General features: G+C 43.6%; 1 protein-coding gene across 6 annotated transcripts in view; it reads left to right on the plus strand.

Moving 5' to 3' along the window:
• The window catches only part of ARAP1 (ArfGAP with RhoGAP domain, ankyrin repeat and PH domain 1), a 279,811-nt gene that overhangs the window by 62,916 nt on the left and 200,019 nt on the right, over positions 1–16,876 (plus strand). For all 6 annotated transcript variants that reach the window (XM_040339771.1, XM_040339774.1, XM_040339773.1 and 3 more), the window contains exon 2: positions 13,618–14,337. In XM_040339771.1, the coding sequence (XP_040195705.1) occupies positions 13,658–14,337 (680 nt within the window). In that variant the 5' untranslated portion in view covers positions 13,618–13,657. The remainder of the gene's footprint in view (positions 1–13,617; positions 14,338–16,876) is intronic.

The following is a 16,876-nucleotide window of genomic DNA, read 5'->3' on the forward strand; positions in this document are numbered from 1 at the left end:
TATGTGTATTCTGTGTGTCTGTGTATCTGTGTGTGTGTATTCTGTGTATACTGTGTGTGTGTGTGTGTGTGTGTGTGTATACTGTGTGTCTGTATGTGTGTTCTGTGTGTGTGTACTGTGTGTCTGTATGTGTGTGTATACTGTGTGTGTACTGTGTGTCTGTATGTGTATTCTGTGTGTCTGTGTATCTGTGTGTGTGTATTCTGTGTATACTGTGTGTGTGTGTGTGTGTGTGTGTGTGTCTGTGTATACTGTGTGTGTGTGTGTGTGTGTGTGTCTGTGTATACTGTGTGTGTGTGTGTGTGTGTGTGTCTGTGTATTAAAGTGGAGGTGCACCCTAGAAAAAAAATTGCCAAAAAAGCTCAAATTTTTAAATTTTTTTATACTTACCAGATCTTCCTAATCTGCCCCTTCCTTGTCCTCGGTCTCGTCCTCCTCATCTTCTGGGGAATGGGGCGCGCTGCCTTCTGGGAACTGTGTGTCTCCCAGAAGTCAGCCGCCCATTCACAAAGTGACGCGCGACTCGCGCATGCGCATGTTCCCAGAAGGCAGCGTGCCCCATTCCCCAGAAGGCAGTGAAGCCGCAAGCCTGGTTCCCTTAGTGAGGATGGCGGCGCCGGGAACCTGCCACGATCGTGGGGTCGGCCTCGGGCGGCCGACATCGCGGGCAACCTGGACAGGTAGGTGTCCTTATTAAAAGTCGGTGGCTACAGCGTTTGTAGCTGCTGACTTTTGAAAAAAGAATATGTCTAAAGCTGGACCTCCAAAAATGAGAGACGGAGTAGAGAGGGCAGAACGTCAGTTTGCTGCATTTAATAAAGTCGGGATCACATGATTCCGTCCTTCCTGGACTTTGTACATCTTCTTTCTGCCGCGGATTAGCAGTTGATAGCGGGTGAAGAATGGTCAGCGGGGGGCGGGGTTGCAGAGATGAGCGGATGTTGATGAGTGGTGTGACCCCCATGACTTCGTTCAACTGAGAAAAGGAAGTAAAAAAAAAAAGGAAACAATGAAGCAGAAAGTTCTCACAGCGAGATCAGTGAGAAGAGAGAGAGTTCTATCAAATAATTGTATCTTTCTATACATTTTATTATTACTGTTGTTATTATTTCATCTTTCTTACTTTTTTATATTTTGCTCTTTTTTATGATTATCGTATCACATTGTTTCTTATATCATATATTATGTACACTATGATCATTTATTTTTTATTAAACAACACCACATCTATGCGATGTATCAGGACCCTGGTGGTCAACTTATGACCCCGAGGGGGCCACATTGCGGGCCCTTTGGTGGTTAAAGTGCGCCGCCTGGCTCCAGCAGTCAGTAGTGAGAGCGTTGATTTGTAAAAGGCCCTTTATTACCAGCGATCTCATGTTACATGTCCCCAGTCTCGTCTCCTGCACCATTTTCATCCAGTAAGTCTATGACTGTTGCCCACCACCATTACATATACAAAATATTATGTGTGTCTCTTTGGCGATATCGGGGGCCACTTTTGGCCCCCCTATATCTTATAAGTGGACAACCACTGTACTAGGATATCTTACACCTTTTGCTACAGGACAATTTTTTTTATTTTAATTATTACATTTTATTATTATATATTTTTATATTATATATTTTATTATATTTTTTATTTTATTAATATTATATATTTATATTATTACATATTTTTATGTTATATATTTTATTAGATTTTTTTTATTTTGTATTATATTATATTATATATTTTAATTATTATGTTTTATTATGAAATATTTTTATATTATATATTTCTTTTATTTTTTATTATATTTATATTATATATTTTAATTATTATGTTTTATTATTACATTTTTTTTATATTATATATATTTTTATTATATTTCTTTATTTTTTTATATTTATATAACATATTTTAATTATTAGTATTTTTCATTATTACATATTTTTAAATTATATATTTTAATTATTATGTTTTATTATTACATATTTTTATATTATACATTTTATTATATTTATTTTATTTTTATTATATTATATATATTTAATATATATTTAATTATATTTTATTATTACATATTTTTTATATTATATATTTTTAGTATATTTCTTTTATTTTTTTATTATATTTATATTTTAATTCTTATGTTTTATTATTACATTATATATTGTATTGTATTTTTATTTATTTTTTGTTATTACCTGTTTATTTATATTATATATTTTATTAATATATTTTAATTATTTAAACGTTTTCATTTTTTTTGCACACGTTTAGAATCTGTCATTTAATAATAATAATAATAATAATAATAATAATAATAATAATTTGTTTGCACACGTTTAGAATCTGTAATTTATTAATAATAATAATAATAATAATAATAATAATAATAATAATAATAAATGCATTTATAAATAATAATAATAATAATAATAAATGTATAAATAATAATAATAATAATAATAATAATAATAAATGTATAAATAATAATAATAATAATAATAATAAATGTATAAATAATAATAATAATAATAATAATAATAATAATAATAATAATAAATGCATTTATAAATAATGATAAATTCATGTATAAATAATAATAATAATAATAATAATAATAATAATAAATGCATTTATAAATAATAATAATAATAATAATAATAATAATAATAAATGCATTTATAAATAATAATAATAATAATAATAATAATAATAATAATAATAATAATAATAATAAAAAATGCATTTATAAATAATGATAAATTCATGTATAAATAATAATAATAATAATAATAATAATAATAATAATAATAATAATAAATGCATTTATAAATAATAATAATAATAATAAAATAATAATAATAATAATAATAATAATAATAATAATAATAATAAATGCATTTATAAATAATATTATTATTATTATTATTATTATTATTATTATTATTTATAAATGCATTTTATTATTATTATTATTATTATTATTATTATTATTATTATTATTAATAATAATAAATGCATTTATAAATAATACTAATAATAATAATAATAATAATAATAATAATAATAATAAATGCATTTATTATTATTATTATTATTAATAATAATAAATGCATTTATAAATAATAATAATAATAATAATAATAATAAAAAAATGCATTTATGAATAATAATAATAATATTATTATTATTATTATTATTATTATTATTTATAAATGCATTTATTATTATTATTATTATTATTATTAATATTATTATTATTAATAAATGCATTTATAAATAATAATAATAATAATAATAATAATAATAATAATAATAATAATAATAAATGCATGTATAAATAATAATAATAATAATAATAATAATAAATGCATGTATAAATAATAATAATAATAATAATAATAATAATGAATGCATGTATAAAATTCAGGAGAAATAAAAGAATCTGGTTGTTGGATTTCGTCGCTCCTCCTTCCCTGATTGGACGGAACGGGGAGGAAGCGTCCCTGGAAATGACTTTGTAGCCTCTCCATACTATATATATAAGTGTGTAGCTTTCCTGTGTAGAGTTGTTTCCTCTTGTCGTCTCCTCCTCCCCGCGGTGGGGAAACGGGCGCCGGGCGTTGCACCACATCACACTGTACAGTGTTGTCACACGTGTGAGTCACCCCAGCAGCGGCACGCTCTTGTGCTCGCTCTCAGCCCTGCGGGCGGGGGAGTTATTTTTAGCAGATTGTTATTTAGCTGATAGTGTGACCGATCTTTGGATTGTTGTTTTTTTTTTTTTGTTGTTTGTTTGTTTTTTTGATCTAATGATTTACAGAGATCCAGAGGTTGTATATAGACCTGGAATGCCCCCCATACCAAAGTTACAATGTACAGTCTGATCACCGGGGGGAGGGGAGACTGAGGAAATGCCTCCTCCTCCTCCTTCTACAGTTTACGCAATTTTGAAGCGTGACGTGTTGGGTATCAATTTACTTGGCGTAACATTATCTTTCACTTTACCGTTATCTTATTTTTTCATTCACCAAAGTGATTTTTTTTTTTCAAAAAAAGTGCGCTTTTAAGACCGCTGCGCAAATACGGTGTGACAAAAAGTATTGGAATGACCGCCATTTTATTCTCTAGGGTGTTAGAAAAAAAAACGTATAATGTTTGGGGATCCAAGTAATTTTCGAGCAATTTTTTTTTTTTTTTTTTTAACTTGTAAACACTGATAGGTGGATTCAAATAGACCGCCGCATCTTTGCGGCGGCGTAGCGTATCGTATTTACGCTACGCCGCCGTAAGTTAGCTAGGCAAGTGCTGTATTCACAAAGCACTTGCCTGCTAAGTTACGGCGGCGTAGCGTGAATGGGCCGGCGTAAGCGCGCCTAATTCAAATGAGGATGTGGGGGGCATGTTTTACGTAGATTAACTGTGACCCGACGTGATTGACGTTTTTTTTTACGAGTACATATCCCAGTGTGCATTGCGGCAAAGTACGCCGCAAGGACGTATTGGTTTCGAAGTGGACGTAAATTACGTCCAGCCCCATTCACGGACGAGTTACGCAAACGACGTAAAATTTTCAAATTTTGAGGCGGGAACGACGGCCATACTTAACATTGGCTGCGCCACCTAGGGGGCATGTTTATCTTTAGGCGGCCTATCTCTTACGGAAACAGTGTATCTTTACTGCGACGGGCGGACGTACGTTCGTGAATCGGCGTATCTAGTGATTTACATATTCTACGCCAAACTCAATGGGAGCGCCACCTAGCGGCCAGCCTAAATATTGCACCCTAAGATACGACGGCGCAGGCTGTCGTATCTTAGATAGGTTTAAGTGTATCTCAGTTTGAGAATACACTTAACCTTAGGTCGGCGCAGATTCTGAGTTAGGTCGCTGGACATCTTACGCAAACGACGTTCATTTTTAAATTTCGACGCGGGAACGACGGCCATACTTTAGACAGCAATACACTTGCTGACTAAAGTTAAGGCACCAAAAAAAAACGACTAACTTTGCGACGGGAAAATTGACTAGTGGCAACGTACCGAATGCGAAAAACCGTTGTGGATCCGCCGTAACTCCTAATTTGCATACCCAACGCTGGTTTACGACGCAAACTCCCCCCAGCGGCGGCCGCGGTACTGCATTCTAAGATCCGACAGTGTAAAACAATTACACCTGTCGGATCTTCTGGCTATCTATGCGTAACTGATTCTATGAATCAGTCGCATAGATAGAAACAGAGATACGCCGGAGTATCAGGAGAAACGCCGTCGTATCTCATTTGTGAATCTGGCCCAAAGTACTTGCCTGCTAAGTTACTGCGGCGTAGCGTGAATAGGCCGGCGTAAGCGCGCCTAATTCAAATGAGGACGAGGGGACTTGTTTTACGTAGAATAACTGTGACCCGACGTGATTGACGTTTTTTTTTACGAACGGCGCATGCGCCGTCCGTGGACATATCCCAGTGTGCATTGCGGCAAAGTACGCCGCAAGGACGTATTGGTTTTGACGTGGACGTAAATTACGTCCAGCCCCCATTCACAGACGACTTACGCAAACGACGTAAAATTTTCAAATTTCGACGCGGGAACGACGGCCATACTTAACATTGGCTGCGCCACCTAGGGGGCATGTTTATCTTTAGGCGGCGTATCTTTTTTTTCACAAGAAAATCTTTAGGCGGCGTATCTTTACTGCGACGGGCGGACGTACGTTCGTGAATAGGTGTATCTAGTGATTTACATATTCTACGCCAAACTCAATGGGAGCGCCACCTAGCGGCCAGCCTAAATATTGCACCCTAAGATACGACGGCGCAGGCCATCGTATCTTAGATAGGTTTAAGTGTGGGCCAGATTCAGTAAGAGTTAGGCCGGCGTATCAGTAGATACGCCGACCTAACTCGGAATTTGCGCCGACCTATGTTTAAGTGTATGCTCAAACAGAGATACGCTTAAACCTATCTAAGACACGACGGCCTGCGCCGTCCTATCTTAGGGTGCAATATTTAGGCTGGCCGCTAGGTGGCGCTTCCATTGCGGTCGGCATAGAATATGTAAACGACTAGATACGCCTATTCACGAAAGTACGCCCGGCCGACGCAGTACAGATACGCCGTTTACGTAACGCATTATCAGGCCTAAAGTTATTCCATCAAATAGCTGGAATAGTATGTGTTAAAGTATGTTAAAGTATGGCCGCCGTTCCCGCGTCGAAATTCGAATATTTTACGTCGTTTGCTTAAGTCGTCCGTGAATAGGGATTTACGTCGTTTACGTCCACGTCGAAACCAATAGGCCCGTGCGGCGTACGTTGCCGCAATGCACACTGGGATATGTAGGCGGACGACGCATGTGCCGTTCCAAAAAAACGTCAATCACGTCAGGTCAAACAAAATTAACATTAAACACGCCCCCTCAGCCTATTTTGAATTAGGCGCCCTTACGCCCGCCCGCTTTAGGCTACCCTGCCGTAACTTAGCAGGCAAGGACTTTGGGCCAGATTCTCAGAAGAGTTACGACGGAATATCTCAGGGAACACCGTCGTATCTCTCTTTTTTGACCCGCGTATCTATGCGAGTGATTCCTAGAATCATTTTCGCATAGATACGGCCAAGATCCGACAGTGTAAGTCACTTACACTGTCGGATATTAAATGTAATTCGCCGCTGGCCGCTAGGTGGCGTTTACGTTCAGGTCTCATTTGACTATGCAAATGAGCCTGATACGCCGATTCCCGAACAAATTTGCGTTGCGTAGTCGTCGCTTACGTCGTTTGCGTAGGCGTAAGGTTACCCCTGCTATTTGAGGGGTAACCTTACGCCAGTCCGCCGTATGCCATGTTAAGTATGGCGTCGGGTCCGCGTCGTCTTTTCCCGTCGGGTACGTCGTTTTCCTAAGTCGTTCTTGAATACGACTTTACGTCAATGACGCACACGTCGGCGTCATTGATGTTTTCCGTCGTGAGCTGGAGCATGCGCACTGGGCTATTTTTACCAGCCCGGCGCATGCGCAGTTCAATCGACGCGGGGGCACGCTTAATTTAAATACAAGCCGCCCCCTTTGAATTACGCGGGGATACGCCGGGCCATTTACACTACGCCGCAAATTACGGGGCAAGTGCTTGAGGAATACGGCACTTGCTCCAGTAAGTTGCGGTGGCGTAGTGTAAATGGCTTACGCTACGCCAACGCACAATCTACCAGAATCTGGCCCTATGTACTTGCCTCGCTAACTTACGGCGGCGTAGTGTAAACACGATACACTACGCTGCCGCAAAGTTAGGGCGGGCTTTCTGAATCTAGCCCTGTATCTCAGTTTGAGAATACACTTAAACTTAGGACGGCGCAGATTCAAAGTTACGCTGGCGTATCTACTGATACGCCGCCCTAACTCTTTGTGAATCTAGCTATGAGTCTGAAAAACAGTTATTTAACCTTTTTTTTTTTGTGTTAATTCTCCTTTAAGGGGGTGTGAGAGGGGGCGTGTCCTATGCCTAGGTAATAAAAAAAAAGAATGATTCTTCAGAACTTTGCATAGTAGTTGCAGTTTACAATATTTATTCTCAGAAGGGGCCTGTAAAATAATTAAAATAAAAAAGTAAGGAAGTGCCACTTACCCACTGAAGAAGAGCGAGGGGTGTTCAATTCCGGGCATTTCCACCCCCGTCCTGGCCAGACCAATTTTTTTCGTTTTCAGCGCTGTCGCACTTTGACTGACAATTGCGCGGTCGTGCGACGTGGCTCCCAGCAGCTATCCTGGCCTCTTCTCTGTCTGGTAAGCATGACTTCCCTTCTGTCAGCAGGAACTGAGCCGAGTGCCCAGAGATCTGGGAAGTGAAAAGCCGGCATCTCTGGGCAAAAGCCGGCAAGTTCCAGGTATGGCACAGCGATGCTGTCTGTTCTAATTTTGGAGTGGGGCAGGGAAGAGTTAGGGTTAATGCCATCTAGATTGGCATAGAGATTTATTTTCTCTTGCCAGAGTTGCCCATTCACCATTATTATCTTTTGCCCCCGAGTGCCCCTTGGGTGACATCACTACCCTTACCAGGAAAAGACTCTACTTCATTAACCACTTAAGCCCCGGACCATTTTGTTGCTAAAGGCCCAGGCCAGGTTTTGCGATTCGGCACTGCGTCGCTTCAACAGACAATTGCGCGGTCGTGCGACGTGGCTCCCAAACAAAATTGGCGTCCTTTTTCCCCCACATATAGAGCTTTCTTTTGGTGGTATTTGATCACCTCTGCGTTTTTTATTTTTTGCGCTATAGACAAAAATAGAGCGACAATTTTTAAAAAAATGCAATATTTTTTACTTTTTGCTATAATAAATATCCCCCAAAAACATATATATATAAAAAAAAAAATTTCCTCAGTTTAGGCCGATACGTATTCTTCTACCTATTGTAAAAAAAATTGCAATAAGTGTTTATTGATTGGTTTGCGCAAAATTTATAGCGTTTACAAAATAGGGGATAGTTTTTTTGCATTTTTATTAATTATTTTTTTTTTTACTACTTATGGCGGCGATCAGCGATTTTTTTCGTGACTGCGACATTATGGCGGACACTTCGGACAATTTTGACACATTTTTGGGACCATTGTCATTTTCACAGCAAAAAATGCATTTAAATTGCTCTGATTACTGTGAAAATGACAGTTGCAGTTTGGGAGTTAACCACAGGGGGCGCTGTAGGAGTTAGGGTTCACCTGGTGTGTGTTTCCAACTGTAGGGGGGTGTGGCTGTAGGACTGACGTCATCGATCGAGTCTCCCTATAAAAGGGATCACTCGATTGATGCAGCCGCCACAGTGAAGCACGGGGAAGCTGTGTTTACATACGGCTCTCCCCGTTCTTCAGCTCCGGGGAGCATTCGCGAGGGGGCAGCTAGAAACGAATAGCCGCACCCTCGTCCCAGATCGCTCCCCGCGGGAATCCGCCCGCCGCACCTAGCGGAAGGGTTGCCGATCGGACCCCCGACCCGCTAGAAGGCAGGGACGTATATATACGCCCATCTGCCTGTACGTGCCATTCTGTGGACGTAAATAGGTGTGCGGCGGGCGTTAAGTGGTTAATAGGAGAGTACCTAATTAATGATATATGGTTTGTGGCCAATGATGACCTGAGGTCTCTCGGGGGGTGTGGCGTTCACACTCTCTTTCAACACAGCCACCCTGGTGTGGGGGATCCCTACAAATTCTGCACCTAGTTTGGTGGCAGCTGGCAGTCTGGTCTTCTCCATCAAATTCAGGCCACTTGTCCTGGCTGCCCACATAACCACCAATGAGAACGTCCATAATTTCCATACTAGTTTCATTTTTATAAAGGATCATTTAATGCATGACAAAGGGTACCCTGAGCACTATGGCTTAGCTAAAGAGACAGCCCAGCGAATGCATGCAGCTTGTTCGTTCTGAGTTGGTCTTATTTACGAGCAACCCAGCACAATGTGGTGTTATTTTGCAGCACAAAAGATATTCATAGTAATGATCTCTTGAACTTTTATCATCAGTTATTTCGCAACACGCACACAGATTAAACATCTTGCATGCCGTGTAGTTTCCCAGACAGTCAATGTTTAATCTCTGAATCACTTGAGGTCCGGAGATAATTGCTTCCAAGGTCTGAATGATATTTTTAGATACTTGTGTCTACTTGTGAACAGCTCCTATAAAGGAAATAAAAACACAAAACCATCATAGTGTCCCAAATCACATGGGGCGGCAGCATTGGGTGTGACGAACATCATCCACACCTCCCCCCCCCCTCTGGAACACAAGAAACACATACCTGGTGAATTTAGTCTACAGTCCACAGGTGATCATGACTTGGCGCTCATGCAGACAACAGAGGAGATCAGAGAAACTGGGTAAGGGTGCCACCAAGGGGCTAACTGGAACAGCAACTGGCAGGAACATTGGAAGCCACGCGACATTCCAGAAGAGTGGTCTGAGACAGGAGGGGGTCAGCAACTGGGAAGGAGAATAGTAGGCGAGTAAGGAGGCAGAATCTTAGTCAGGAGGCAGGCCAAGGTATCACCGGAAGTCAGCAGAATTATGGTCAGGAGGCAGGCCAAGATATCACCGGAAGTCAGCAGAATTATGGTCAGGAGGCAGGCCAAGATATCACCGGAAGTCAGCAGAATTATGGTCAGGAGGCAGGCCAAAATATCACCGGAAGTCAGCAGAATTATGGTCAGGAGGCAGGCCAAGATATCACCGGAAGTCAGCAGAATTATGGTCAGGAGGCAGGCCAAAATATCACCGGAAGTCAGCAGAATTATGGTCAGGAGGCAGGCCAAGATATCACCGGAAGTCAGCAGAATTATGGTCAGGAGGCAGGCCAAAATATCACCGGAAGTCAGCAGAATTATGGTCAGGAGGCAGGCCAAGATATCACCGGAAGTCAGCAGAATTATGGTCAGGAGGCAGGCCAAAATATCACCGGAAGTCAGCAGAATTATGGTCAGGAGGCAGGCCAAGGTATCACCGGAAGTCAGCAGAATTATGGTCAGGAGGCAGGCCAAGGTATCACCGGAAGTCAGCAGAATTATGGTCAGGAGGCAGGCCAAGGTATCACCGGAAGTCAGCAGAATTATGGTCAGGAGGCAGGCCAAGGTATCACCGGAAGTCAGCAGAATTATGGTCAGGAGGCAGGCCAAGGTATCACCGGAAGTCAGCAGAATTATGGTCAGGAGGCAGGCCAAGTTAACACCGGAAGTCAGCAGAATTGAGGTCAAAAGGCAGGCCAAAGTTACAAAGGGTAGTCAGCAGAATCATGGTCAAGAGGCACACAAGGTGAAACCGGGAAGTCAGCAGAATTATGGTCAGGAGGCACACAGGGTAAGACCGGAAAGACGACAGAATCATGGTCAGGAGGCAGGCCCGAAGTCATAATGGGTAGTCGGCAAAATCATGGTCAGGAGGCTGTGAAGGTGAAATTGGGAAGTCAGCAGAATTATGCCATGGAGTCAGGCAAGGTAAAAATGGGACATCAGCAGAATCATGGTCAAGAGGCAGGCAAGATAAAACCCGGAAAGTCATCAGAATCATGGTTAAGAGGCAGGCAAGGTAAAACCCGGAAAGTCATCAGAATCATGGTCAGGGGGCAGGCAACATAAAACTGTGAAGTTACCAGGATCATGGTCAGGAGGCAGGCAAGGTAAAACAGGCAAGTCAGCAGGATGATGGTCAGGAGGCAGGCAAGGTAAAACCAGGAAGTCAGCAGAATCATGGTCAGGAGGCAGGCAAGGTAAAACCGGGAAGTTAGCAGAATCATGGTCAGGAGGCAGGCAAGGTAGAACCAGGAAGTCAGCAGGATCATGGTCAGGAGGCAGGCAAGGTAAAACCAGGAAGTCAGCAGGATCATGGTCAGGAGGCAGGCAAGGTAGAACCGGGAAGTCAGCAGAATCATGGTCAGGAGGCAGGCAAGGTAAAACCAGGAAGTCAGCAGGATCATGGTCAGGAGGCAGGCAAGGTAGAACCGGGAAGTCAGCAGGATCATGGCCAGGGGGAAAGCAAGGTAAAACCGGGAAGTCAGCAGAATCATGGTCGGGAGGCCAATTTTGTTTGGGAGCCACGTCGCACGACCTGCACAATTGTCAGTTAAAGCGACGCAGTGCCGAATCGCAGAAATTGGCCCCGTCTTTGGCCAGCCAAATGGTCCGTGGGGCTCCCGCCGCCCTCTGGTGCTTCTACCGACTCACTGATGCGATCGGTGAGTCGGGGGAACGGACCCGCCGGCCCCAGGATGCTGATCATAGAGATTTCCAGTGGACCAGATGGTCACCGGTGTCTCTATGATCGTCGGAAGCCGGGTGCGATGTTATGACGTCACACCCGGCCTCTGCATTCAAAACCCAGAATCATGGTTAAGTACATTTTTTTTTTAAAGTGCCCCTGTCCCCGTGTACTTGCACATAGAAGCGAACGCATACGCAAGTCCCTCCCACATATGAAAACGGTGTTCAGACCACACATGTGAGGTGTCGCCGCGAACGTTAGGGCGAGAGCAATAATTCTAGCCCTAGAACTCCTCTGTAACTCAAAACATGTAACCGGTAAAAAAAATTAAAGCGTCGCCTATGGGGATTTTTAAGTACCGAAGTTTGGCGCCATTCCATAAGTGTGCGCAATTTTGAAGCGTGACATGTAAGGTATCTATTTACTCGGCGTAACATGTAGGAGAGAAGTGCCTTTTTAAAGTGATTTTTGGATGTGTTTTTGATGCTCTGGTGAAGCTTTAACGAAGCTTGGCAAATGCCCTGTGTGTATTAATTTTCTATGTGTTTTAAAGGGGCCCAGTAGAACCCCCACTCAGATACCCAGCTTATTAGTACCCTTGTTCAGCAGATCCTCTGCTCAGTAGTACCCCCAGCTCTGCTGATGCCCCACTCAGCAGATCCCCAGTTTTTTTGTACCCTCATTCATCAGATTCAGCAGATCCCCAGCTTTTAGTACCCTAGTTCTGCATACCCCTAGTTATTCTGATGCCCCACTCAATACTATCCCCAGCTTTGCTGATCCCCCGCTCAGTAGTAACCCCCAGCTCTTCTGATCCTCTGGTTTGCTGATCCTCCTCTCTCTCTCTGGTCCTCCTTCACCTCCCCCTTTATTGCTTCCACACTACTCACCGCGTGTGACATATGCTAAATTTCTCCTGCTCTGGATCTCCAGCTCTGCTGATCCTCTTGTTTTGCTGATCCTCTGCTCAGTAGTACCCCCAGCTCTGCTGATGCCCCACTCAACAGATTCCCGGCTCATTTGTACCCCTGTTACACAGATCCCAAGTTTATTTGTACCCTCATTCAGCAGATCCCCAGCTTTTAGTACCCTCGTTCAGCATACCCCTAGCTCTGCGGATGCCCCACTCAGTACTATCCCCAGCTTTGCTGATCCCCCGCTCAGTAGTAAACCCCAGCTCTGCTGATCCTCTGGTTTTGCTAATCCTTCTCTCTCTGGTCCTCGCTCACCTCCCCCTACATTGCTTCAACACTACTCACCGCGTGTGACATCTGCTAAATTTCTCCTGCTCTGGATCTCCAGCTCTGCTGATCCTCTGGTTTTGCTGATCCTCTGCTCAGTAGTACCCCCAGCTCTGCTGATCCTCTGGTTTTGCTGATCCTCTGCTCAGTAGTACCCCCAGCTCTGCTGATGCCCCACTCAACAGATTCCCGGCTCATTTGTACCCCTGTTACACAGATCCCTAGTTTATTTGTACCCTCATTCAGCAGATCCCCAGCTTTTAGTACCCTCGTTCAGCATACCCCTAGCTCTGCGGATGCCCCACTCAGTACTATCCCCAGCTTTGCTGATCCCCCACTCAGTGGTAAACCCCAGCTCTGCTGATCCTCTGGTTTTGCTGATCCTCCTCTCTCTCTCTGGTCCTCGCTCACCTCCCCCTATATTGCTTCCACACTACTCACCACGTGTGACATCTGCTAAATTTGATCATGAAATAAAATACAGATATAAAACACACATAAATAAAGAAATGTAGTCATTACATTCCAATTTTTTTAATTTTATCCATTACCATTATAATACATGAGCCCTGAATTGCATAGCATTGCTTATATCCTAATATCCTTGTGGCTGCAACCTCCCTCTAACTCTTCCTTTTGTTCCAGGTGTGGAGAAGGAGCAGTGATGAAGTGAAGGTTGTCCACGATGTCTGACGGGTCCAATCTCCTTGTGTCCGAATGGCTCCAGACCATCAAATTGGATGTGTACAGAGACCTCTTTGAGAAACATGACCTGCGCCTGGTGTCGGACCTGCGTCACCTGACCGATGACTTTCTGCTGCACATCGGAATCCAGCTTCCGGGACACCGCAAGCGCATATTGGCGTCTATCCACAAGTCCGTTCCTCTGGAACCACCGTTGGAAAATGACGGTAGTAAGCCGGTCCCTAAGAAGAGGAACGTCTTTGTCACAAAGTCCTCCCCGCTTCAGTACCCGGGACTCGACGTTGAGTCAGCTGCTCCTCCAGAACCGCCAGAGAGCGCCAGGACCGTCCGCTCGCCACCTCCCATTCCACCACGGGTCACACGCGTTCCACCACTAAAGTTCTCCACCACTCCACCCAAATCTGCCTCTCCAATCAGCTTGCTGGAATCTCAGCCTGCTGAGCAGGATCCCTCTAGCCCTACCATACCCAGCTTTTGTCCTTCGCCATTCACTCCGGATGCTTTTGGGTACATGGACAACAATGAATATGAGGAAGAGCCCCCGAAAACGGTGGCCCCACCTTTGCCACTGAAACGAAACAAGGTGCCGGAGTCCAAGAGTAGGACCCCTCCGCCGATTCCAGTGCGGCCTTCAAAACCCATGCCACCGCTGCCTAGCAGGTAAGGGATTTCGCTTAATGTGGGCGGTAGTGGGTTGAGACTTTAAAGGGAACCTTTCTATAGAAAATGTACTGGCAGCACAGGGTGCCATTCAGGGGTGGCACCTCGGAGAAAGCTCACGCTTGCTCTGCACCTCAAGGATGGTGTCCCTATACCCTTCTACCATGACTGTAATAGGGACATGCCTTCAAAATTCCCTAGCCTTTGCATCCTTGTCCCCAGGGCCTTTTTTTCTCAGAGAATAGGTGCAGGAAATCCCTACTTCCGAGTCACCTGTTGTGTCCACCCCCTACCCACCTCCGAGCACCATTCCTTGGTTCCACTCCCTACCCACCTCCAAGCACCATTCCTTGGTTCCTCCCCCTACCCACCTCCAAGCACCATTCCTTGGTTCCACCCCCTACCCACCTCCGAGCACCATTCCTTGGTTCCACCCCCTACCTACCTCCAAGCACCATTCCTTGGTTCCACCCCCTACCCACCTCCGAGCACCATTCCTTGGTTCCACCCATTACCCACCTCCGAGCACCATTCCTTGGTTCCTCCCCCTACCCACCTCCGAGCACCATTCCTTGGTTCCACCCCCTACCCACCTCCAAGCACCATTCCTTGGTTCCACCCCCTACCCACCTCCGAGCACCATTCCTTGGTTCCACCCATTACCCACCTCCGAGCACCATTCCTTGGTTCCTCCCCCTACCCACCTCCGAGCACCATTCCTTGGTTCCAACCCTCTACTTACCTCTGAGCACCATTCTTTGGTTCCAACCCTCTACTTACCTCTGAGCACCATTCCTTGGTTCCAACCCTCTACTTACCTCTGAGCACCATTCTTTGGTTCCAACCCTCTACTTACCTCTGAGCACCATTCTTTGGTTCCACTCCCTACCCACCTACAAGCACCATTCCTAGCAGGCAGTGAGAGGAATAGTGTCCCATCATTGGTATCAATGGGAGGGGGGCCAGCTGGGCCTGTAAGGGGCCCTGGGGACCATCGGGCCCCTTACAGGTGTAATGCAAAAAATAAAAAAATGTAATAACAAAAAACGGGAGGGGGGTTGGCTGGGCCTTTAAGGGTCCCAGGGGTCCATCGGGCCCCTTACAGGTGTAATGCAAAAAATAAAAAATAAAAAAATGCAATAAAAAAAACGGGAGGGGGGTCGGCTGGGTCTGTAAGGGGCCCTTGGGGACCATCGGGCCCCCTCACAGGTGTAATGCAAAAACAATTATAATAAAAATAAAATAAAAAAGCGTGAGGGGGGCCGGCTGGGCCTGTAAGGGGCCCTGGGGACCATCAAGCCCCTTACAGGTGTAATGCGAAAAAATGTATAATACAATTAAATTAAAAAGCGGGAGGGGGGCCAGCTGGGCCTGTAAGGGGCCCTGGGGACCATCAAGCCCCTTACAGGTGTAATGCAAAAAAAATTATAATAAAAATAAAATAAAAAAGTAGAAGGGGGGGCTGGCTGGGCCTGTAAGGGGCCTTTGGGGACCAAAGGTGTAATGCAAAAAAAAATAATAATAAAAATAAAATAAAAAAGCGGGAGGGGGGCCAGCCGGGCCCCTTACAGGTGTAATGCCTGTACCTCGCTGATGGCGGCCCTGCTGATGTTGGACGAGAAGGTCTGGCTCGCAGTCTCTCCTCTAATTCATCCCAAAGGTGTTCTTTCGGGTTGAGGTCAGGACTCTGTGCAGACCAGTCAAGTTCCTCCACCCCAAACTCGCTCATCCATGTCTTTATGGACCTTGCTTTGTGTACTGGTCCAAGTCATTTGGTGGAGGGGGGATTATGGTGGGGGAGGGGGAAGGGGGGATTATGGTGGGGGGTTGTATTTCAGGGCTTGGGCTTGGCCCCCTTAGTTCCAGTGAAGGGAACTCTTAAGGCGTCGGCATACCAAGACATTTTGGACAATTTCATGCTCCCAACTTTGTGGGAGGAGTTTGGGGACGGCCCCTTTCTGTTCCATCATGACTGCGCACCAGAGCAATTGCCCTCATGGGGTCAGGATGACAAAAAATTAAATAAAAAAAAAAGAACCGATAGAGGTTATAACCCCTCCCACAATATCCAAAATGAGAAACAAAAATAGTGTTTAGTTCTACTTTATCCACTTCGGGCCAATTCTGACACTTCTCTCCTACAAGTAAAAATCATCATTTTTTTTTGCTAGAAACTTACACGGAACCCCCAAACATTATAATGTTTCGGGGTTCTGTGTAAGTTTCTGGCAAACTTATTTTCTGTTTTTTTTTAACAGAGACCCCAGAGAATACGATGTCGGTCATTGCAATGTTTTATCTCGCACAGTATTTGCGCAGCAATTTTTAAAACACGTTTTGGGAGGAGGGGGGGGGGACAGTTGCACGCTTTAAAAAAAAAAAAAACAGTAAATTTAGCCCAATTTTTTTGCATATTGTGAAAGATGAAGTTACGCCGAGTAAATAGATACCTAACATGTCACGCTTCAAAATTGCGCTCAGCTCGCGGAATGGCGCCAAACTTCGCTACTTAAAAATCCCCATAGGCGACGCTTTAATT

This window comes from Rana temporaria, chromosome 2, assembly GCF_905171775.1.
Source record: "Rana temporaria chromosome 2, aRanTem1.1, whole genome shotgun sequence".
Lineage (NCBI taxonomy): Eukaryota > Metazoa > Chordata > Amphibia > Anura > Ranidae > Rana > Rana temporaria.